The sequence below is a fragment of the Miniopterus natalensis genome, chromosome 12, assembly GCF_054644295.1.
Source record: "Miniopterus natalensis isolate mMinNat1 chromosome 12, mMinNat1.hap1, whole genome shotgun sequence".
In the NCBI taxonomy this organism is placed as follows: domain Eukaryota; kingdom Metazoa; phylum Chordata; class Mammalia; order Chiroptera; family Miniopteridae; genus Miniopterus; species Miniopterus natalensis.
In genome coordinates, this window is record NC_142092.1 from 49,696,653 (window position 1) to 49,721,356 (window position 24,704).

The 24,704-nt window shown below is 48.5% G+C and overlaps 1 protein-coding gene across 1 annotated transcript in view; it reads left to right on the forward strand.

The window, feature by feature from the left end:
• Positions 1-24,704, forward strand: part of CCDC180 (coiled-coil domain containing 180) — a 45,979-nt gene that overhangs the window by 10,952 nt on the left and 10,323 nt on the right. Inside the window, 20 exon segments of the mRNA XM_087823214.1 lie at positions 37-116; positions 483-571; positions 2,340-2,462; positions 3,548-3,721; positions 4,483-4,598; positions 5,702-5,828; positions 7,733-7,772; positions 7,901-8,316; positions 9,550-9,779; positions 10,964-11,139; positions 12,682-12,862; positions 13,750-13,896; positions 14,734-14,878; positions 15,053-15,169; positions 16,104-16,202; positions 17,898-18,017; positions 19,689-19,861; positions 20,158-20,272; positions 20,275-20,408; positions 22,116-22,193. Of these exon segments, the coding sequence (XP_087679340.1) occupies positions 37-116; positions 483-571; positions 2,340-2,462; positions 3,548-3,721; positions 4,483-4,598; positions 5,702-5,828; positions 7,733-7,772; positions 7,901-8,316; positions 9,550-9,779; positions 10,964-11,139; positions 12,682-12,862; positions 13,750-13,896; positions 14,734-14,878; positions 15,053-15,169; positions 16,104-16,202; positions 17,898-18,017; positions 19,689-19,861; positions 20,158-20,272; positions 20,275-20,408; positions 22,116-22,193 (2,880 nt within the window).

A 24,704-nucleotide genomic window follows, 5' to 3' on the forward strand; every position in this document is an offset into this window, starting at 1 on the left:
CAGGCGTGGCTTACTTGTCCTTTCTTCTTTCCCCAGTGACCTTCTGCCCCCCAATTACAGCAAAGCTCAACTGGATGAATGGTATTCTTCCATTTACTCCCTGAATAAGTGCCTTGGTGAGTGAGGTTTGCAGATTTCCCTTGGGTCTCTCCAGAAGTCTCTTCAAGTAGTAGCTTCATAGCAGCTTCAGCCTGTTGGTCATTTATCTGAGAGTTTCTTATAAACTCAGGAGTGGGTGGCAAGTCCCTCCTGGGGGGAACGGGATGGGGGTGGAAGGAAGCGTAAGTTCTGAGGGTTCATATCGGATCACCAAGACCTTGCCTGGCCAGGATAGCGAGGAGGCTTTTGATGAGATTGGTGGTCCTTACTCAGGCACTGTACTGGGGAGAAGACGCTTCCCTTAGTGAAGGGGAAAGTCCTCCTTCTCTCTCCCCTCTTCCTTCTGGAAGAGCAGCTGACATGTATTGTTTCTGCCCATGGAGACACCTACCACATGGACTGTATGATGCAGCTCCGCTTACAATATGAGAAGACCTGGCAGGAGTGCCTGGCGCACGTGCAGAAGTGCAAGGTGGGTGTCCCTCCCGGCGGGCCTCAGGAGAGGAACACAGGGCTCGGCCTCATGTCCCCTTTCTGGCCCACCCCTGCCTCTCTCTATTCTGGATCCCCTGCTTTCCTTCCTCACATGCCCCAGGCCTTCACTGGCTATGGGTATGCTGAAGCTCTTCCCTCTGCCTGGACCCTGCCCTCCCCAGTTATTCCCATCTACCCCTCAGATTGTAGCCCAACATGAATGACCACCTCCAGGAAGACTTCCCTGATCTTGCAGACAAAGTTATGCATGCTCTGAGCATCTCAGGCTTCACCTTGACACTGCATCACAGCAGTTGACATTATTGATTCAGCAGAGGGCCTATCATGGGGGTTGCTTCCAGCGCTTCACTTTTATGAACAGTGCCATCACTGCCATCACACTCAACTTCTCTCTTCACCCTGCCCACCTCTGTCAGAGGGTGAGCCAGTGAGTTCGCCCACAAGCCCCTTCAGTGACAATGCCTGGTTTTCTGGGGGACAAGGAGTATTTTGTCAAAATGCCCTCTCCCTGCCTCCTCAGTAAAATTGTTTAGATGAAAAAAAAACAAAAAAAGCCCAATCATTTTGAAGATGGTCTAACCTGCTGGCCGTGGCAGTCGGGGTCCTTGGGCTCTGAGGGCCCCACCTGCTGCCCCCAAGAAGCTCCTGCTACTCCACCCCTCATGTGTCAGTCCAGCTTTTGCTCAGCCACCAGGACTCTGAGGAGAGCTGAGCGCTTTACAGTGTGATGCACAGTCCGGGTGCTAGTTTCTGTGGGCTGTGCCACACACTTGCACACGCTGTCATTGAATCCTACAAGATTTTGCACAGTGACTGTCACCTACCCCATGTGGAAATGAGAAGACCAAGTGTGTAAAAGGCCCAGGGGCTGCCCAAGCCCATAGGGCTCTGCCCATTTGCTTTGTGGCCTTAGGGACAGCCACATGCCTCCCAGTAGCTTTTAGGGCCATCAAACCTCAGAAGTAAAGCCTGGAGGGAGAGAAGGGAGGTAAACCTTGTGTCTTCTGAGATCCCTGCCTCTGGCACTCCCCTCCCCTACGCTGCTGCTGCCTAGGACTTCCCCTGGAGCCCGGAGCCCAATGGCCCCTTCGCCCTGAGAGCTGATGCCTGTGGCCATTCTCACTGCCCTTGCTTGGCACATGCAGGGGATAAGTGCTGAAATCAGCACATACCCCAAGAGTGTATTAAGCCTGTCAGAGGACACCCGGGATTCTTATTCAGCAGCATTGGAAATATTCAACTGCAGACAAAGTTTTAATTTGGGGAAGGTTTGTTTATTTTAGATTTTAAGCCAAGGCCTTATTAATTTAGAGAGCCCATTTTCCAGTTGGCATAATTCGGTTACAGGAAAGGGGAGCCCTGTCTGACATGCAGCAGCACTGAGGCCTTGCATGAGGGTGGGTTTTGCCTGTAGGGTCTGCAGTAGGACAGTCAGAGTTCAGATTCTGGCCCCGCCACATGCCAAGTGTGTGCTTCCAGCAAGTTTCTTCACTTCTCTGAGCCTCAGCTTCCTCATCTGTCAAAATGGGGCTAATGAAAACACCTCCGGGGGGTTCAATGAGACAAGGAGGGCAGCACACCTGGACATAGTGGGCAGACCACAAAGACGGGCCATCTCCACTGCTATGAGGGTTTCCCCTGAGGTCCTCAGGGATGGATGGGAGGCAGATCTCAAGGGGCCAGGACCAGGCTCCAGGGTGAAGCCCCCACCAGCCCTACACCAGGCTCTGCCTTGTCCCCTTTAGAAGCAGCTGCTGGACTGGAAAGCCTTCACCGAGGAGGAGGCAGAGAGCGTAGTGAGCCCGTCCTTCTTCCAGATGGTGGGAGTGCTCCAGAGCAAGGTGGAGGAGGAGCTGGAGTCCTTGGACGTGCGTAGCTGAGGACCAGGATGGGTTCACCCGGGGCCCTGGGCTGTGAGAATGACGGGATTCCAGGGGCTTGAGTCCATTTCCCTCCTCGTGGCCCACCCCTCAGAGCAGGCTCTCTGCACCGAGCTCTCCAGGCTCTCCCTCCTGACCCCCCAGCCACCCGGTGGCGCCGCACTGCACAGGACTCCACAGAAACAGTCTCGGGCAATGAGTGCTCCCTGAGCCCTTGCTCAGTCTGGGTGCCGAAGGGCCGCGGGAGCCACAAGCTCCTGCCCCATGATTCTTAGAATCTGGAGTGGGTCTACAAACTTCTTCTATAAGGGACCAGATAGCTTCTGTGGGCTATCCGGTCTCTGTAACAAATTCTCACTCTGCTCTTGTCACACGAAAGCAGCCCAAGGCAATGGAGAAACAAATGGGTGCGTCTGTGTTTCAATACAATTGTCTTGTGGCCTTGAAATTTGAATTTCATATAATATTCACATCATTAAATATCTTCTTTTTATTTTTTCCCAGCCATTAAAAAATATAAACTCTGTGCTTAGCTCCCAAGGCCACTCAAGAGAGGATAGAGGGCCACAGTTAGCCCACAGGCCAAGGTTGCTGACCCCGAACACTCATGAGAGCATAAGACACACATGTTTTTTTTAAGGGGGAGAGGTGAGGATTTAACAGCAGAGTGTGGTGTTGGCTCTGCTGCTGAGAGTCAGGGAGCTCCACAGAAGGAAAGATGCCCTAGGCTGAGATGGTTGCAGCCACCTGGATGACTAGGCCCCAAACTCCATCTTCTTCCTGTCAGTGACTTCAGTGGACATGGGACAGGTCTAGACATGAGACTTCAGGGTCAGCCAGACCAAGGATATGACCTTGGGCAGACTGGAAATGCTGTCCCAGTGGAGGGGAGGGAGGGCCATGAACCAAGGCCCAGAAGATGACCTCGAGGGACAGTGCCCTGGCAGTAATGGCCAGTCCTTGGAGACATGAGTCCTCTACTGTTCTGAGAGTGAGCCCCATGAGTGAGGCTTTCCTCCTCACCCTGGGGCAGTTGGCACTCAGGGCCCCTTCTCTGGTTTCTGCCACTGCAGAAATCCTTTGAGGCCCTGGCGAAGCGGGCAGAGTGGCAGAGCTTGGACCTCTTCAGCTACTTCCAGGATGCTGTGCAGCTGTGGGAGGCACATCAGGGCATGCTGTCTGCACAGGAGCTGGAGCTGGAGAAGCGGATGCACCAGCAGTGCCAGAAGCACAACCTGGAGAACCAGGTGTAGCTCCCGGCACCCAGGGGAGCCCCCACGGGAGAGGAGGGAAGGGCCGTGCCCAGATTGTCAGCTGCCCGATGGCTCTGCCTGGTGGCCTGTGAACTCAGCCAGCATTCAGATAAAAAAGGAAAAAACAACAACTTTGACCCATACTTCACACCATCAACAAAAATTAATCCCAAATGTAAAAACCTCAAACTAGCTATCAAACTTAAGCCAATGGGGAAACTGAGGCTCACCTTGGTCACGGGACTAGATGGAAGTAAAAGAATTTACCTGAGTGAGGTCTGGGCTGTGCAGTGGGTCCCTAGATCCAAAGGTGTCTGTAAGAGAGTGTGCAGGAGAGACAGACAGACTGAGGAAAAGGAGCGTCTACTTCTGGCAGTGAGCTGGCTCCCGCCCTACCTGCCTTCGCACAGTCTAGGGAGTGAGGGGGTCTGCTCGGGGTCTGATTTTAAGTACAGCTGGTGAAAGAGAGGAGCAGGAGCTACAGGAAGGTAGGACAGGCCAGGCTAGGTGAGTGTGAAGGACGTGTCCCTGAGGAGTCCCATCTGAGCTGAGTCTCCAGGGATGTAAAGTGGACAGAGAAGGACATGCCAGGCAGAGAGAAGAGCCCCAAGGCCTGGAGCAATGCCGTTTCTGTAGAAAAGAGAGTCCTGGGCCTGCCCTGGGCACTTGGACCTCAGTTCCAGTGGCAGGGTCTCTGCATGTCACTTACACTCTGCAAGCTCTGGTAACTCCCGTCTGCTTCCTCCTATTTCCAGACCCAGGAGGCCCACCTTGATGAGCTGTTGGACCAACTGAGGCAGCAAAGCAGTGAAAAAACACTGAATTCTCACCTGGAAAAGGCCAAAGATTTTCTGAAGAATATGAAAAGCAGGTAGGCAAACCAGACCCCGAAAGACAGAAGGGAATGACCTGGAATTCACATTCAAGGTCAGAGGCTGCCTGCTTTGGAGCCCAGGAGTGTGCCCAACAAACTCAAGATTAAAATGTTGCCTCCAGCTTTGGAGAATGTTGTGGTCCTTTGCAGCTCTGCTCTCAGTCAATGCAGAAACTTCAAGGGAGAACTTTGATCTGAAAAGTTAATGGAAGGAGGTTTCAAGGCCCTTAGTTTAAAAGTCAAGAGCATGGGCCCACCCCTTCCTTTAAAATTTTAAAACATACATGCTCTTTGTTAAAGAAAAAAAAAGTTAACCAATACAAACATGTAGAAAAATTCCACTTATTCCTATCCAACTCCTTGCTTTTATGGGCGTGTATATATGTGGATAACTTCACATATATAGTTTTTTGTTAATAAGGTTGGATCATACTGCGCAAAGTGTTATAACTATGGATACATTTTTGTTTTTAAATTACCATGTAACATTCATTAATATGGTTGCTTCACAATAATTTAACCATCTCCCAATTGATTTGTTTTTTAAGATTTGTTCCAGTTTTTCAATGTTAAAAACGACTCAGTGAACCCTCTTGTATCTTTGTGCCTTTGTACAACGAATTCCATGAGAACAATTCGCAGAAAAGGAATAGCACGGCGATTGTTTGTAGTACTTAGATTCAGAAGTATATCTTGAGGCAAATAAGTAACCCCCTGAGCCTCTGTCTTCTTACTTGGAAGCGGTAAAAGTCTGGATCTTGGGGCATTAGAAAGTTCGACGGGATAATGTAGGTGAAGTTCAAGGTCAGGGTTAAGACAGTGGGCAGGAAGTGGGAACCCATGTTACAACAAGCAGAGAACGCTCTGGTGTTTTTTTCCTAAACATTCTACAAAGAGTGTGTATTCCTTGTATGATCAGAAAAATAGCCAAAAGACCAAGGACTATTGTTGTAAAAAGAAACCTACACAGCAGCTCTGTGCAGAGCTAAATGCCAAATTCCAGCCCACCTCCATGGGGTCACGGGCTTGGCTTTTGGCCGGGGTCTCCTACACTCAACCAAGCCCTTCTTAGATGATGGTCTCACCCACCTACCTCCCAGGTATGAATATTTTCATGGCCTCTTGACAAAAGAAGTGATGGAGTATTCAGCAATCATACTGCAAGAACTTAACTCCTACAGCTCCAGTCTCAGCCGACACTTCCATGTTCGTGAAATCTTTGAACAGGTACAGAGAGGGATACAAAAACCCCAGCCACTCACCCAGAAGCAAAGGATTTCTAGTTCTGATTTGCTTCAACTCTGAACACCTCCCCTAACCTGTGTTGAGTTAGAAGCTATGTCATTGCATCAAGGAGTAAAAAGCCGAAAGTATTTCTAAAAAAAACCACCTCTTTCTCAGATTAAAAGAGGTTGAAGGGCTCAGAACTCAGGCCTCCAGGCCTGAGTGGAGTTATAATAAAAAGGCTAATTTGACGATTCTTTGAGTTCATTCATCCAACCCACCACTGCTACATAACCCTCCGAAAATGCAGCTCTGACCTACTGTCCTGCTCACAAGGCCCTCGCCAACTCTGCAGCCCCTACCGGATCCAGCCCACAGCCTCTGGGTGACCGCAGAGGCCCCACGTCTGCTTCCCGCCTTGACTGTCCCCGCTTCGGCTAACTCTTCACTCTGCCGGCATGTGCCCCTGCCCCGCCCCCTGCCCTTCCTCATCCTGCTCCTCTGCTGGCAGCTGCCCGCCTGCACACATCCCGAACCCACCCATGCTTCCAGTCCGCTACCCGTGACAAGCACCCCACCCACCGAGCCTGACCCCGTATCACCTTCCTCACCCCTTACCTCTCCTCTCTGAGTGCTTGTACGTGGGTTGCTGTCAAATACAGGAGTTCAGAGCACCTATTGAAGGTGTTTCTTGAAGGGCACGTGCGCCTTACTAACTTTTATTTGACTTGGAGTGCCTTCAGCCCAGGGTCTAGCGCATGATTCAGACACAGTGAATACTCCTGGGGAAATGCATGAATACCTGGAATGTCCTGCTCTGACTCTCCCAGAGGTTGGCTCTTTCCCACACACCCAGCCAGAGTCCTGCATGACTAGAGCTGAAAATATGTGTGGTTGACGTTGAACCTGGCCAAGGCTTTCCTGTATACCTGGGGTCCCTGGCCGCTCAGGGAATCCCTCCTGTAGGCAGGGATCACTGTTCCAATACTCATGAATGCTCCCTGTGGTACCTGGGGCGAGGTGAAGCTGAAGCTCAAGGAGGGTGAGCTCACCATCTGCCCTTTGGGATCAGTCTGGTTGCCTGACTTAAAGGATAGGCATTGTCTTGGTCTCCATGTCACAAGGGAGGACACTGAGCCCCACAGGGCTTAAGGGGCTTCCTCAAGTTGACCCAACTTGTAAGGAGCTGGGACTCAAATCCAGACCTGTAAACTCCACAGCCCACACTGTTACCCATGGCACGCCGTATCTATAATTTCATCCAAGGGATTGGTAGCGTTAATCAGAGGGCCCCCAGGTTTGTAAGTCATGTTTATTTGGTATGTTTCTGAACCCAGCACGAATCGGGTGCAGCATATATCTGCCCCGTTGTTTGAATCCTTCCGTTTATACTTTCTGGCTCTTTGCCCTAGATCACTACCAAAGCTGTGGCAGGCCCTAGCTCATGTGGCTCAGTGGTTATAGCATCAGCCCACACACTGAAGGGTTGCAGGTTCCATTCCCCGCCCTGCTTGGGGCGCATGTGGGAGGCAACCAATTGATGTGTCTCTTTCACATTGATGTTTCTCTCTCTCTCCTCCCTCCCTCCTTCCCTCCCTCCCTCCCACTCTCTCTCAAAATCAATGGAAAAAATATCCTCAAGTGAGGATTAACAACAACAAAATGTCTCAGAATGAGATTTGATTCTATAACGTGTACTGTGTGATGAAAGAGTTTGCTAGTCTGCTTGGGATTAAATAAAACTGATTCTCTGAGTTGAGAACACACTGATGACCCCAGTGAAATGCTTGCATTAGATGTTGGGGGTGGGGGGAGCAGGTCCTTTTACTTAAAAGAGATGCCCTTAGAAGTGGGGCCCTGGAGGAAGGCGCACCGCTCACTCAGTGTCCCTTGTCTTTTCCTTGCAGAACTTGGATGGGGAAATCATTCTGAAACTCAGGGAACCAGGTAAACCTTTCACAAGTGAAGTCTAATCTCCCTGACTCCACTCTTGGATATTTTTGGGGCTGCGGGCACCCAGTTCAGGCCACATGGGTAACCTGTCTTTCCTCGTGCTGTGGGCTGGCCCTCAACAGAAGAACATGAACAGCTGTTCCGGGAGAGAATGAGAAAGCGGAGGGGGAAGCAGAGGGCTAAGGTGGAAGTGAGCAAAAGCGACGAAAGCATCAGCGGAGGCGGGAGTTTCCTCTGGCCAGCGGAGGAGACGGAAGAACAGTTTCAAGACATGGAGCCCTTGGGAGTCGAAGGGCTGGTGGTGAGCCCTTGGGAAGAATCCGTGCTGAGCGAGGTGGTGGGGCCCAGAGAGGACTCCATTCAGGGGTCGGAAGAAATGCAAGCTGAAAGAGACGGCTCCCTGGGGTCATCCCTGGACCCCGAAAACGTGGGGGTTCCAGAAAATGAGAAGGAAGACAGTGGAGAGGAGGGAGCGGAGGAGGAAAGGAAGGAGAGGAAGGCGGAGGAGGAGGAGCGCGAGAGTTCATCTGCGCCTGAGGTAGGTGGGCGCTTTGGCCGGGAAGGTGTGCTCCCTGCCCTCCGTGTGTCATCAACACAAGCTTGAGTCCCCAGTAACACAGCCCCCCCTTGGGGTACGTGTAAAGAATTACAAAGGCATGCACACCTTTTATTTTTGTCAACAGGGATCCAATTCTTACCTCACATCAGGGCTTTTTAAAATTCACCTTCCTGTCCTTGCATCCCATCCTGCCACCCACTCTGCTGTCAGGTGGCTTTCCCCAAACTTCCCCGGTCCCCTCTTCCTTAGCAACTCTTTATTGTATAGATCAACTTAGCCTCCCTGTTCCCCCTCTCTTCCTATTCTCTGGTTGTGTAGAACAAAAGACCCATCTCCAAGTTGGCAGACAGAGCTCTCCTCAGGGTGCAGGGAGGTGACATTCATATTATTAAATCTTGTCCAACACATTCAAACTCACAGAACAGTAGCTTGAGTTTCATAATCATGAAATTGCAAAAGACTCTTCCTGTGTTGCTGTGGGAAAAATTGACCCATGAAACTTCTTTTGAGCAGGGATCTCAAACTCAAATGCCCACAGGCATGTAATAGGAAAGAGCTGGAGGCCAAGTGTAAAATGGTGACAAGTGGTAAAGAGTATTGGCTTTGTCTATTCCAGCTGCTATAACAGAATAGGCCAGACTGGGTGGCTTATAAACAACAGAAAATTTTTTCTCACAGTTCTGAAGGCTGGGAATCCAAGATCAAGGCACCAGCAGATTCGGTGTCTGGTGAGGTCCACTTTCTGGTCCGTAGATGGCATATTCTCACTGTGTCCTCACATGGTGGAAGGGGCAAGGGAGCTCTAAGGGGTCTATTTTATAAGGACACTAATCCCATTCATGAGGGCTCTGCCTTCATGACTTTATCACCTTCTAAAGGCCCACTTCCAAATACCAACACATTGGAGATATAAATTTTGAAAGAACATCCAACATCCAGTCTGTAGCAACTGTGCAGTCATTACTCAGCTCCAGCCAACAATACCATGTGGGAAGCAGGCTCAGAATTGCTAGATTTTCTGATTTTTAAGAGAATTCCAAAATCTAGACTATATGTGTAATCTCCTGATTTTAAAAGCACTATGTGGGCCAAAAAACAACTATAGGCAAGGTTCAGCTCACAGGTTTACAACCTCAGATGTCAAGGAACCTGTGGTTGGGATCCCCAGGTCTGTTTGATGATGTCAAGTCTAAAGTCTTGTTTTCTGCTTAGTCTGAAGCCCAGGAAGAGAGTCTGGGGGCTGTATCCTCTGAGGACATGGAGTCCTTCACAGTCACCAGTGGGAACACTTATTTTGTCTTCCTACCCCTGGAACAAGAAGAGGAGGATTGTGAGAGGTCCCATTCCAGCCTTTCTGACATTCTCATCAATGACACTTCCAATGCCAAGTTCCTAGAACAAGTGATCATTTCATCCGCACTAGTTTCAGAAATTAAAAAACAGTGAGTAGGAAACCCTTTTATTCTCATTCTCTTGTCCTGAATTTTATTTACAAGGTGGAATATTTTAACAACAACAAAAAATGGACTAATTTCAGCTAGGAAAAGGAAATGTGTAACTGAGGGTAGAGATGAGAAACACAATAAAAAATAGCAAATGTCCAGGAATGATCTGCAGTCACAGATACCCCTGTGAGAATGACCCCTCCACATGTCCCAAGATGCCTTGCTGTCTTGGACCTGGTACCTAAGTCAGTGTTTTCTCTGCAAGATGTTTTCAGGATCTAGATCATGGCCCATTGGTAATCTTAGGGTTTCTTACTTTAAAAATATATTTTATAGATATAGCCATAGAAGTGAGTATATCAGTATGGTATTTGGCTCTGATTATGTGACACATTTAATGCAGAAAATTGAAAAAAGTACAATGATGAATATAGAAATGACCCATAATTCTACCACTGAGAATTTACCTCCACTAACTCCCAAGTTTCTGCGCCTTCCTGTTTGAATTTGGACCAAATGTGGAAATTTGCGTTTGGCTTCAGGAGAGCATTTCCACTGCCCTCCTGACTCTACAGTGTCATAGTTAGGACTAACCAGCTGTAGATCACCTGGTTAGCCTACCTCCCATGTTTAGGAATAGAAGGAATAAAGCCAGGCCTTTCACTCTTTCTCTTTACCTCAGCCTCTTCCTACCTTGGAAATGACTCTTGACTCGACCCTCACCCTCTCCTTCCTCTATCACAGGCCTTTGTCTGTCCTCTCCGTAGCCCACAGAACAAAGGAAAGCAAGGGCCACCACAAGAGCTAATGTTTATCGAGAGGGTTTAATACTTTCAATAACTATAAGAGGGGTACAGTAATTAGCCCATTTTACAGATGAAGAAACTGAAGCTCAGGGAGTTAGTAACTTGAATAAGATCTCTGAGATAGGAGGTGGTTAGATCCATGATATGAATTTAGACCCTGTAATTTTAGAGTCCTGAACCAAACACTATGCCACCCAACCTTGCAATTAACCAGAAGAATAGTTCTGTGTTTAAATGATTAGATTTGCATGTTGCAGGATACCAAAAAGTATGGAAATCATGAGTGTATAGCTCAGTGAATTATTTAAAAGGAATACACCTGGTAACCAGTTCCCAGTTGCTGGCAAGGATGACCTTCACTGGTCTCTCCCTCAGGCTTCGAGCTGGCTTTTTTGAGCACTTAGAGAAGTGGTTTGACCAATGCACTCTCAATGCCCGAGTCACTGTGGCCACCAAGATTGATCAGCTGGATTCAGAACTGGAGCTGCGTCTGCACCTGCACCAGCCAAGAGCCCAGCGCATTGAAAAGGACATCCACAATCTCAGGGCAGGTACAGTCCCTGCCTGGGAAGGCTGCCCTGCCCCAGACCCCTGGGGTTGTGCCACCACAGCTCCACATTCATTAGCTGCCCCAGTTTGCACCACACAACCTTTATCTTGATGTTATTACACCATATGTGTGAGGGTTTGCATCTCTCAGGCTGGCAGAAAGGTACCTCTCAGAATTCTCAACCAAGATTTTTTTTAATAGTTTTTTTTTTTTTTTTTTTTTTAAAGGGAATTAGATACTGAAATAAGGAGTACTGTCCTGTTTTAGCTGTGTGAATCCCATATCTGTTCAGACATGTCAGATACACAATTTCATAGCAGATGCTCTTGAGGTAAGCCTGTAGCTCAGGAATCAGAGCTATCAGGCTCAACCACTGTGGTTGTGTGACTCTGGGCAGGTTACCTGACTTCACTGATTGTCTCTCACCTGCAGAACGGGATATTGTTGGTGGCAGTGATACAGCGAGGAATTGTGAGCCACAGCCTCCAGAAGTGGTAGCCATTAATTTCAGCTTATCGTTTATGATACTGAAAAAGAGGAGCCTTTTCTTTCTTAGGCAGAGGGCTCCATTAATGGGTGGGGAGCACACTCTTAATTGGATCCTTCAATGGCCCCTGTTAGGTTTTCATTTGTGTCACACTTTAAGCTCCATCATAGACCTTTAGAGCTTGCAGACAGTCCCCACAGGACCCCACTCAACCTCCTATTGCCTGAAATGGTTGTGGAATTAGAGTCCCAGTGCTTGTGGCCTTAGGACACCTGCTTCACTTTTGGAATCTCATTGTCTTCAACTGAAAAATGTGCATTAATTATAAATATAAATAAAGATGCTTTCTGAAGGCTGGTTTCCTTCCCCTTCCCTGGCTCCCTGGCCAGTGCACAATGTGGAAGTCAAGGCCAGAGAAGCAATGTCCTAGAGCCACACTGTTCATTTTTCACAGAGCTGGGACCACAGCACTTTCACCACTCCTGGCAGTAGGGAGGTCAGATAGTATGATCTGGTACTGGCTGCTAGCTCTAAGGGCCCATGATGGAGCTTTTAAATCAAACCTTGGTTCTTTTTACTATTCCTTAGAAATCCATTGAAATCCAGGCTCACTGGAAACAAGTAGCCACTGATCTAAAGGAACAGCCCCTAACTGCCCAGCTGTGGGCTGGGTGTTTTCTCCCAGGCCCTCACGGAGATCCCTGCCCTCCTCAACACCTTGCCCCCATCCCACCTGCTCCCAGGCTGCTCCCCTGCGACTCCCCATCTCCCAGGCCTTGTTCCTTTCAGCTGCAGGCAGGGTGTCTCCACCAGCAGGGACCTCACTGCCCATAGCTGGGCAGAGCCTCCTCTCCTGTAGGAGACCCTGGGGCAGTCTCAGATGGGCCTCCCTGAGATCTGCGCCCATTCCCAGGCCAAGCCCTGGTGAGGGCAGCGGGGCAGAATAAGAGACCTGCTCTGCAGCAGCCTGGGAAAGGCAGCTGTCACTGCCCAGGAAAGGAATGCCCCAAGGTGACTTGGGATCCAGAGGGCCTCAGCTCCCCTCATCCTTTGCAGCTGAGCTCTTGCTTCATCAAGAGCGTTTGGACAGCCACTGTGCTGGGGTGATGGAGGCGCTGAGGAAGGAGAACCTGATGTTCTCCCAGTTCCAAGAGGAGCAAAATGTGAAGACTAAAAACTTCCATAGCAAGATTTGTGACATGGAACACATCTTCCTGAATGCCACCAGGAGCCAGAAGTAAGGGCCCTGGAGTCCCCACCCTGCCTCGTGGCTGCTCTCAAAGCAGTGGTCCTTCCCTGGTGGGTAAAAGAGTTGGGTTTTCCAGGCCCTGGAGCTACCTTCTCTTTTCAGTTCACCCCTTCATGAGAGTCAGAGCCCAACTGTGTGAAACATCTTTCTGGGACCTGGGGGTGGGGGCAGCTGAGCAGCCAGAGAGAACAAAGGGTACTCGTGGCCAGAGTGTGAGGACACAGACCATGTGCCCCAAAATGTCCATGGTAGGAAAGATCACTTCTGTCCGGGGCAGTCAGGAAGTTTCCCTGCAGGAGGCCTGGGCCTGGGATGGAGGAAGGTGGGGAGGGGGCAGAATTATCCCATCAGGAAGGAGCACTGGCCCAGTTCCAGATAGGGATGTGCTCCGGGCAGAGCAAGGGGTTCCCAGAAGGCCATTCAGGGATTTGCTATGGGGCTCTTGAGTGCTCAGGGAGCCCTCAGTCGGATGACAGGTGAGGAGAGCACATAGCTGTGTCTGTACAGCGGTCGGGCACCCAAGAGGCGTGGGTTGGGGTGGACTGGGGTGTGAGGAGGAGACCCGCAGGGCGCCCTTTCAGGGGAGCACCAGGGAGCAGGAGCCACGTTGCTGGGAGTTAGAGGGAGTGTGCTAGAGGGAGGAGGAGATCCAGTAGGACCTGGGGAATCTTTTACCAATTTGGCGGCAGGGACCAGAGTGAGGAGAGAGGTGCCCTCTGACCCAGCACACTAGAGTTCCACATGGTGTCCTGCACACGCTGGCATTTTGAACTTCCTTCTAATGCCTCTTCTTCTATCCAGAGAATATGGGCAGTGGTTCTGGCGGCCCCACAGCTGGGCACAGATCACCACCCTGCCCCTCCCGTGTCCCCCAGGCTGGTCAGTCTCAGCAGCACCCTGCACCGGGAGCTGCTTAGCTACGTGGATGTCATCCAGGTGTCCCTGCGCAGCTTCCGCCAGTACTTGGAGGAGAGCCTGGGCAAGCTTTGCTATACCAACATTGAGTTCATCAAGCACAGCAGGTGGGCGCCGCCAGGCTTTCTCTACCGAGAGTGGTTACGACCCCCTTAATCTTTCATTGTGACAAAATATACACAACACAAAATCGTCCATTTAAACCATTTTCAGATGTACAGTTCAGTGGTACCAAGCACGTTGGCAGTGCTGTGCTGCCATCACCACGTCCAGCTCCAGAACTTTTTTTTTTTAAATATATCTTTATTGATTTCAGAGAGAGGAAAGGAGAGGGAGACAGATAGAAACATCAATGATGAGAGAGTCATTGATCGAGCCCGCAACCCGGGCATGTGCCCTGACCGGGAATCGAACCCGGATCGTCCGGATCCCAGGTCGACGCTCAACCGCTGCGCCACGCCCGGCCGGGCAGCTCCAGAACTTTTTTCGCCTTCCCAAACTGAAACGAAGAGCATTAAACACTAACTCCCATTCTCCTCTCCCCCAGCTCCCGGCAGCCACCATTCTGTTTTCTGCCTCTGTGAACTTGACTAGCCTAGTTGCCTCATTACAAGTGGAATCACACAACATTTGTTCTTTCCTGTGTCTGGTTTGTTTCACTTAGCATAATGTCTTCACATTCATTCATGTGGTAGCCTGTGTCTGAGTTTCATCCCTTCTTAAGGCTGAGCACGGCTCCACTCAGAGTATATGGCGCATATGGTTTACCCATTCATCCCTCCATGGACATTTGGGTTGTTCCTGCTTCTGTCCTTGACCTTCCTGCGTTCATTTTACCTTGATCCTGTACTTTTAATCTAAACCCTTATCAATCACAATATTTGGGATGAATAGAAAGTTTCAGGTCTGATCAGTGGCTTCTGTTTCTCCCAAATTATTTTCAGATTATTTTCAGAGGGAGGCAACTTTTCTCCTGAAGAAATTGAGTCACTATGTAATCGACTGGAGAAGGAAGCTTCCCGGATAGAGTTTGTTGAAAACTCAATCATGATCAACATGGAAAAGATGGAGAGCGACTACCTGGACCAGGTGGGTTAGCCCCACCCTTGACCTTCAGCCAGGCTCCCAGGATACTGGTTACAAGGTCAACAGGGCCAGTCAAGCCCCATTTCCAACCATTAATTGAGCCTGTCCCTCGCTGCTTCTGAAGCCCAGAAGTTCCCAATTAAGCCCCCCTCCTTTACTTTTTATATTTCTTTACAGGCCAATGATTTCATCAACAAGTTTGAAAGTAAATTCCATAACCTGTCTGTGGACCTTATTTTCATAGAGAAAATCCAGCGATTGCTGACAAATCTGCAAGTGAACATCAAGTGTGAGGTAGGGCAGATTAATTCTTCATTTGGTGGGTGTTTATCACACACACCTGCATGCCAGCACCTTCCTAGAAGCTGGGATACCGGTGTGGTCTCTGGACAGTGGGATTGGCACTCAAGCCAGGAAGACAGATTAAACTGTCATAGCATCTAACATTCATTGAGTTCTTTGAACATTAACCAACTTGTTTTGATTAGCTGTGTCAGTCCTCTTGAGAACTGTATGAAGCAAGTACTGCTTTTAATCCCCATTTTAGAGATAAAGAAATGTGCAGAGAGTAAGTAAGTGACTTAGTCAAGAACACAGAACTCATAAATGGTGTAGCCAAAACATGAATCCAGGTCAAAGGTCTCAAATAAACACTAGCTGTATACCTCAAGGAACTAGAACAAGAACAAACTAAACCCAAAGTTAGCAGAATGAAGGAAATAAAGGTCAGATCAGAAATAAATGAAACAGAGACTAGAAAAACAATGGAAAAGATCAATGAAGCTAAGAGCTGATATTTTGAAGATAAACAACATTGACAAACCTTTAGCTAGACTAAGAAAAAAGAGACAAGACTCAAAATCAGAAATAAAAGAGAAGACATTGCAATTGATACCACAAAAATACAAAGGATCATAAGAGACGACTATGACCAACTATGTGCCAACAAATTGAGTAACCTGTAAGAAATGGATAAATTCCTGGAAACATAACTACACCATCAACCAGTTCTGTGAATTAACAATTTTATTTTTAAACCTTATTTGACAGTTTAAAAAAATCTTTAAAATTTATATTGGTGAAATTTCTGATAAGATTGTGCATTTTTGACTCCTGATTTTATTTTCCCGGTACTTAATTCATTTCTCAGATAATAAGTTTTGCTGAACATTTTCCTTATCAAACTAAGTCTTCTAGAAACAAATCTTGGAACCTCTGGTTTTTCTAGGTGGCAAAATCTAATTCACAAGCAAATGGATTAAATTCTTTTCTGGAACAGCTTCAAAGCAAAGTAGAAATGTATCGAAACTCAAAGGGAGACAAAACAGTAAGTGCTCAGTAGATGCTAAGCTATGAATAGTAAAGATGCATCATGCTAGAATCATAAGCTGGAAATAAACTTACATCTGTGGTCAAGATTTCTCCAGCACCAGAGGGGCCCCTGAGCCTTCCTACTTAACCCCTGTTTTATTCAATGGAATTAAGGAAGAGAAGAGAAGAGAAACCAGCCACTGCCCCATCCCCCAGGACCTCCCAGGAAGGCAGGTAGAGTCCAGGCCAGGCAGGCAGGTAGAGTCCAGGAGAGTCTTTTCTCTTCCATTTCAGTGGCTGAGTTAAGGTTTCATTGTTATTAGCAATAGAGGACATTTATTTTTCTCTCTTTATTGCTTTTTCTTGCATAGTAACACATACTTCTTAGAAAAAGTTCCAACAACCACAAACATGAGGGGCTCTGCAGGAAATGAGAATGACATGAGAACACACATCACTCATGTTATCCTCATTTCCTGCAGAGCCCCTCATGACCTCTGTATTTTTGTGCAGATGTTTCTAGGCATCCCCTGCAGAGCAGGGAAAACTTATTAATTTGCTGTGGCCCCTTCAACAGGCCGTTTAGGGACAGCTCTGCCTCTCTAGGGCAGAAACCTTTGCTCTCCCACATTTCCTCACCTCCCAACCTCCCTCTTTCCTGTCTTCTCCTGGTGGTGTCAGGGTGTTGCGCAGGGTGCCAGGGGCTTGCACAGTCTCCTAAGCAGGTGGAGGGGTGGGGAGCATGAGCTTGGGCGGGCAGACAGTCTTGTATTGATGGAAGACACCGATTGGACACTTATGTGGAGCACTAATCAGGAGACAGGAGAGATGCATTGAATGCATGGTGAAGGTTGTGGGGATCAGGGGTAGTGTGGCCTGGCCATGTGCTCAGTGCCATTTTGAGGGGGGCCTTCTGGCTGCTGGGTGCAGAAAGGCAGGGAGACAGGTTGGAGAGAAGTAGGGTGCCAGGACGGAGGCAAAGAGAATAGTTGCCTGGACAAGGTGCCAGCTGGGACATGTTCCAATTCCAGAGCTGAGTGGAGGGGACAATGGGCAGGACACAGAGTGCATTGGAAATGAAGGAAGTGGAAGAGGCCAAGGCACCTCCTGGCCTGGGCCATCTGATAGATGAGTGAACCATTCAGGGAATGACGTGTGAGGACTGCTGAGCAATGTGTGGGATGTGTGGTGAAGGCGACCCAGATCCTCACGGGGCTTTCCTGCACACCTGTGGGGCATGGTCAGTGGGATTGCTGCTCTAGGGGTGTGTGTATTTGACATTGTCATGGAGATCCCCTTCCAGAAAGCTGTGGTCGTCTCACTCCTGCACACCTTTGCCATCTTGGGCCAAACATTTCCTTGTGAACATAGAGCTAGAAGAAATCCTAGGGAAGCACTTTGTCCCCATCACACAGGCGAGGAGACTGAGTCAAGCAAGTATATTTAAATCATTTGCGTAGAACAAACCTGTAGAACCAGGAATAGAACTCCTGATGCCTTATCAACTGAAAGATCTGCTGTCCCCGTGCAGCAGCCTAAGACAGTCAGCCAAGCATTCCCCATCCCCCAGGGTCCTCCCTGCAAGTGAGGGGCCTCCATCCAACCAAGAGACACCCTCATCGGCCAGCTCCCATTCCTGAGATTCAGACGGAATCAGCCCACCCTCCTGCACCCTGCTTCCTGTGGCTTTCTTCTTCCGTGTTCTCACTAGGTGGTGGCCACAGAAGACCTCCAGGGCTTCATCCGAACTTGGAAAGAAAAGTTGAACCAGAGGATTGAGTACCTCAAATGCAGGCAGGAGAAAGTGTCCGTGACTCAAGTGGTTTTTGCTGTAAGAAACGGAATAGGGTGGCGGGGAAGGATGGGTGAACTATTGGGCCTGCTCTCCTAGGAGACCTGCAAGGCTCCCCAGAGCCCAAGGGAAGAGGGAGCTCCCAGGCCCCGGCTGGATACCAAGCCTACTGGGGTGCCTTGGAAAGACCACAGGCTGTGGATTCAGATCTGGATTCAAATCCAAGATGGGCTACTTCCCTGCATTGATCTCTTAGGGGACCCCTCACCTCATGGCACCACCTTCTCCCCATCAGTGCCCTCAGCTCACTCCACCCACCAGCTCTCAGGAAACCTCACTCCTCAGCCTCTTCCTTCCCACCCACACCTATGAGCAGCTACCAGCTTCTCCCCACCCGCCCCTAACCCCTCATCCAAACCCCCTGGTCTCTTGCCCACCTGGCTGTCCTTATCTTCTCACTTCCTTCCATGATTCATTCCTTGAGCTGCAGCCAGACCAGACACCACAAAAGGCCATTCTGACTGTGTCACTCTCCTGCCTCTGGGTAAAATCCAGACCCTCTCGTCAGATCTATGCAGCAGCCTCTGCAGTCCACCCTCCGTGGCCTCTTCATTCCTCTGGCCCCAACCCCAAGCTGTCACTTTGCCCTAGGCCTTCTCTTATCCCTGGACTGGTTGGGCTATCCTGGCCTCAGTGGCACCTCAGCTATCCCCATGAGCCCACAGACCATGCAATGAGGTTTCCATGTTAGGGGCCATCTCCCCTCGACTATGTGCCCCAAGAGGGCAAAAGAGCCTGTATCTCCCTCACCCCACACGCAGCCCCTCATACCAGAATTTGAATACCAGAGGCTCTCAACCAACTTCAGGTGGTGGAGAGGGTGGTCATAGAACCAATGGCAGCATAAATGGGCACCCCTCAAGTTCTGCTCTGCTCACCCTCAGGCCCTGCCTCTCACTGCCACATTTTGAACCAGCCCTTCCTTTTATGGGGAGGTTCTTCCCACCATGCCACCAACACTAAGCTTCCATTGCACCACCACTACTGTGCATGACAAGATGGGTCTCAGGAGTCCAGCCAGGGTCCGTCCTTCTGACAGTCCACTGTAGAGTCATGACTCAGAATAAAGTAGGGAACAGCCTAACTTAGCGCTTATTGTGGGTTACCACTCTGGCCCTCTCTCTAAGGTCCAACTCAAGGGGGAGTTGGCCACTCACTCATCCACGCATTCATTCATTCACTTGTCCATTGGTCAAAAACATTGCCTGGGCACACAGGTTCATGATGCTCAGTCTCATAGAAGATACTGGAACTTTTCCTTTATAGTACTGGCCCCCATTGTGACCAAACATTTACTTGATGTACATATTAAATGTCTGTCTCTCTGACTAGACTTTAAGGTCTATGAGGACAAGGGTCCCATATGGCCTCTTTACCCCATGTCCTGGTCACCCAGGCAAAGCATTGCAGAGAGCAAGCACTCAGGAAATATTTTTGATGGTTCGCATGCATGCATGAATGAATGCCCTCTAAGAGAGATATGACCATTACCATTTTATAGAAGGGAAAATAGAGGCTCACAGTGGTCAGGCAGCTGGCCTCCAGCTGTAGCACCTCAGCAAAGTGGTGCTGGAATATGAACCCAGCCTGTCTGCCTCCCTGACACTTGGGCTGGGCCCACACACTTGGGCCCTTCCCTCTGGCCTGCAGGACAGCGTCTTGGTTGACCTGGATGTGGAGAGTGACATCCTGGTGTCTCCAGAAGCCCTTGAAGAGGAGGCCAAGGTAGATGCGGTCAACCACGAGTCCTTTGCCCAGCCGAGCCGCATGGGGAAGCCCATGATTGAAGACCCAGCTATAGGGGTGGTCAAGAAGATCTTGCAGTGAGTGGCCTTGGGGTGTACTATGGGGTCCTGCCACCAAGACCCATGCCCTGAGCCTTCAGGAACTGGCTTTGGGGTCTCACTCACTGCCTTCCCATGTGAACCCACCCCTGAGAGCCTGTGATCTTGAGCAAGGGACCTCTCCTCTCAGAGCCTCAGTTTCCTCCTCTAAAATGGGTCTCATGATAGGATGGAGTCACATGGTGTTGTGTGCTAACTGGGTTGGTGCCCAGTGCCTGGTCTGAGCTGTCCTCATGGTCACTGGGAAAACTTCACATCCTTTTCTTTGGTTTCAGGTCTCAGGAATCAAAATGCTCAGTTTCCCCATGTGACAAAACTCGATCACAGACAGGTAGAGCCAAACAGGCCTGTGGGTCTCAGGGCACTGATGGTGGGGAAAGCCAGTGGTGCTACCTGGCCCATCTTCACCTCGGGTCCTCTGCTCTTGTTCTGGGGAATCATCATCCAAAGGCTTGAAGCGACACCGGAACCAGGGAGAACACTCTGTGAAGACTTTGTCCAATGTCAATGCCACCTCAACAGGGAGGTAGGGATGCTGAGCTGCCCAGGATCTCCTCTTCCCAGACCCCTACCCTGTCTCCCGAAACAGAGGCCAGAGGCTACCCTGTTACTTCTGTCCTCTTATGTGCTGCCTGTGCTCACAGCTCCGAGGCTCCAAGGGTCCCAGTGAAGGTTCAGCTCTGATGCTGGCTTTGGTTATATCTTCATTCATTCCTATAGAGTGACTCGGCTCACACAGGCCTCCCACTTAGAGAACCTGTCTGAGAGTTCCCACAGTGATGGCTGGTGGATCCAAGCCCTGCCACGAGCATCATCCTAATGGGAAAGAGGGACCCTGGAGATAGCTTTCCTTGGGTGACATCACAGAACCTTAGGAGAAGTCCAGGGCTCTGCATTCCAGCATGCGCTTTGCCTACTATGCCCCATTGGGGTGATTAGACTCATGGCTCAGTGAGCATGAACTCTGGCTAACACCCAACGTGGATTTTACAGAAGGTGGATAACAGAGGCCATGAACTTCCTTGGTCTTCTGTGAGCCCTCATTGATGTGGTTTAATTCCTGGTTTTGAGGAAGTGGCAGTGAGGAAGCTACTGCTTAGCATACCTCCAGAAGGTCTTTTTAAACACTCAGGCCATTTGCAGTGAGGAAATAAACAAAGACCAACCAAATGAGAAAAGCAAAGGCTATTTACTCAGAGCTTGCTACAGCAACGGAGTCAGCCACGTCACTTGCATTTTAGCAGAGACTCAAAGGCAGACAGAGAAGTGGAAAACTTTATAGTGGAGAAGAGGGAGGGCCTTGGGCGCACCTGATTGGAGGCTGTGGCACAGGAAGCAGGAGGCAGGCCAGCAGGGGGCATCCTATGTGATTGGTTAGGGGAGCATATTTGGTTTTCTCTGGTTGGTTCTAAGTTGGAATCCGGGACAAAATTTTGGGAAGCTGTCATTTATTAATCAATTCCTGGTCATTTGGGGGTCGATTTTTACCGACATTATTATTTAGTTTTCTGAATTGTCACAGGGATAGCCACTGGCTTCCTGCAAGTCTGACTCACAACAGGCTGACTTCCCAAGTTGTTTACTGTAATGAGGAGTTGGTTTCTCGGGCAGGTTGCTACAGGTGGTGGGTCAGACTACAGTATTTATATGTGCTCTAGACATTGTCCATTTGTACATTCAAACTCTCAGTGGCTACAAAGTGAAATCCATGTTGCTAGGGCTGCCAGATTAAAATTCAGGATGCCCAGTTAAATTTGAATTTCACATAAACAACACATAATATTTTTAGTGTAAATATGTCCCAAATATTGCATGAGACATACTTATACTAAAAAATTACTCGTTGCTTATATGAAATTCAAGTTTAACTGGCCTTATTGTATTTTTATTTGAAATCCTGGCAACCCTACATGTGACTCAACCTATTTTTCTTTGGGGGCTCACACAGAGTAGCAAGAATACAAATTTCTAGGCCTGAGCACCTCTCCCTCTCCCCTCTTCTCAGCAGCCTTGGGTGGGTTTTAGCGGTAGGGCTTCATCCCCACAGTAAGGTTGTCTCCAGAATTGTTGAGGAGTAGGGAGGCATCTTGAAGGATTCAGCCCCAATCATAGGAATCAGGTAGCCCACAGGCAAGTCTAGTGGCTCTAACAACTCAGGTGCGGCTCCCACAGACTCAGATATGCCTGTGTCTGTTCCTGGCCTCAAGAGCACTGACCTACCTTTGCCCCACAGTGTCACACGGGTTTCCAAGTCCAACAGAATGGACAGAAGGTACCAGGTGCTCTGCGACAGGCCACCTCCTCAGGCCGAGTAAGTGACAATGCCTTCTCCTTTAACGCCATTTTAATCTGTTACCTCCATCTGGGGGCAGCTAAAGCTGACTCAGTTAAAGGGAAAACAAAAAGTTAGGGGGCAGAGCTGGAGGGGTCGGTGAAGGGACAGGTAGGGGTCAAGGTCAGTTTGTCTCAGCTCATTTTACCTGAATTTATTGAGAGATATTTTCACCAAATTTTCACATTTTTCAAACTAGGCATTTTGTTGGTAGCAGGGCAGTGTGACCCTTTGAGTTTGGGTTTTGTTTTATTTTTAAATGCTTCCCTCTCCCCCATTCCTCTTTTCTGTTATTTTAATTTCAGTGATTAAAACAAAATACGTTCCACTTAATATAGCTACATTTCAAGGAAACTAGCAAAATTTCAACTTCAGAAAATTGAAAGCACTCAGAGAAATTGAAATTTTCAGAAAATTGAGTCTACAAGTGGGCCCCCTTCCCCTTAATCAGAGACCCCAGCGTCGCAGCGCCCCCTCCACATCAGTGGAGCCCCACTGGTCTCATCACTTGGGTTTGTGAACATGGAAAGGAGGGTGGCTTTTATATTAAGTGACCCAGAAGTTTTGTCCAAATCAGCAGCTAGACACTCCCTCACCCCACACACCCACAGACATTCCTCATCATTAAAATCTTGACCCTCTGTCAGTTTCATATAGCTGTCATTTTATCCCATATGTAGATTTATGTAGCCACCACCACAAACGCAAAACAGAACTGCTCCATCACCACCAAGATCTCCCTCCTGCAACTCCGTATAGCCACATCGAGCCGCAGACATCTCCATCCCTAGCCCTGAGCAACAACTAATCTCTTTTTCATCCCTATAATTTTGTCACTTTGGGAATGTCATATAAATGTTGTCATACAGTATATAACCTTTTCAGAGTGGCTTTTTGCAGTCAACATAATGCTCTGGAAATCCATCCAAGTTGTCGCACGTTTGAATTGTTTATTCTTTCGTATGGCTGAATGGTATGTATGATATCCATAGCATTGAGGTACCATAGCTCTTTAGTGATTAAAAGAAAATCATAGGCTAAACTGAAAAAAAAATTGAGAATTTATTAAATCTCTGAAAGAGGGGAGACTTTCCTGGCATTACACAATGGTTAATTGCTCAGAAAATAGAATCAGATTGATCATGGTTTTACCTCCACATTGGGATTATTAAGTGACTTCTCCCCAAGCCCAGTGGATAGAAGAGAACCCTCCTCTTAGAGCTCTGCAGAGGAGCCAGAGAGTTCAAGTGTCACCCACGGGCCTCCGGGTAGTAATACAGGATTGTCACACTGAGAAGCACTAGATGAAATCACAATGAAAAAGATGGACAATTTTGGCAAATAAAGTTTTAAACTCCTGTGGGTTAAAATGCAATTAAAAGTTAGCTAACCACCAGCCAAGAAATAATGAGATGGTCCCTCCCAGGCACTGCAGATGGGAGGTGTTAAAGAAATAAGAATAGCAAAGAAAAAAACCTTTAAAAATTGGTTCCCTCCTCCCTCCCTCCAGCAAATTACTAAGGAAACCATGAGAACTCAGTAGGGTAAGAGGAGAATTGAAGAGACCACGCCCAGAGGAGGAAATAAAATTGGGAACAAACACATGGAGAAAACACTTTCACTAGAATGCAAAGAAGTGGAAGGGGAACAGGTTCATTCCATATTTTGCCTGAGATTAACCAACATATAAATAGATTTTAGTGGAAGTTCCCAGTTTATTAAGGGAGGGTGGAGATGGTCCCTCCCAGGCACTGCAGATGGGAGGTGTTAAAGAAAAAATTATTCTGACACTTGTTAAAACAGTAAGGATGATTTTATTCCAGACTATGCATTAGGTGTCAAGACTGTCACAATGGGGGGGAGATGGGGTTCGACTCAGAATATAGCAAAGACAGTGGAGATTTATAGCCAATGCATGGAGTGAGGGGTGTCAGTGGATGGAAAGTTCAAAGGAACCGGGACTCTTGCTAAACCTACTTAACAGGATTCTTGCTGCTGGCAGGCCAGAGTGGTCAGCTGTCAAGGGCAGGGGGTTGTCTCTAAACCGACTTAGCAGGATTCTTGCTGAAACAGCATCCAGCAGGCCATCAACAATGCCCAAGGATAAGGCCTAGTTGAAAAGTGGGCTCAGAAGAGCCGAGCCTGTCTAAAGTTAGGTCAAGGAGAGAGTGCTTGTCAGTCCCTCTTTTTGTCCAAGGGAAGAAGAGCAGAATATAAAATACACGTGAACCTAATTCCAAACCTTTTTTAAAATCAGCAAAAGGAAATATAATAACATGCTGGCATTCATTTTTCCTTCTTGTTTTTCAGTATATTTTAATTTACTTTAATTATGATGAAGGAATTTTAAAATGAAAGATCAAGTGACCTATGTATATACATATATTTTAGAAGTTGGCCAACAATGGTGTGTTTATGACCATCACTGTGCTGTTTTATAGAAATTGTGAAAAATTAAGTGTCACTCTTACTATTGAGATGGTTGATGTA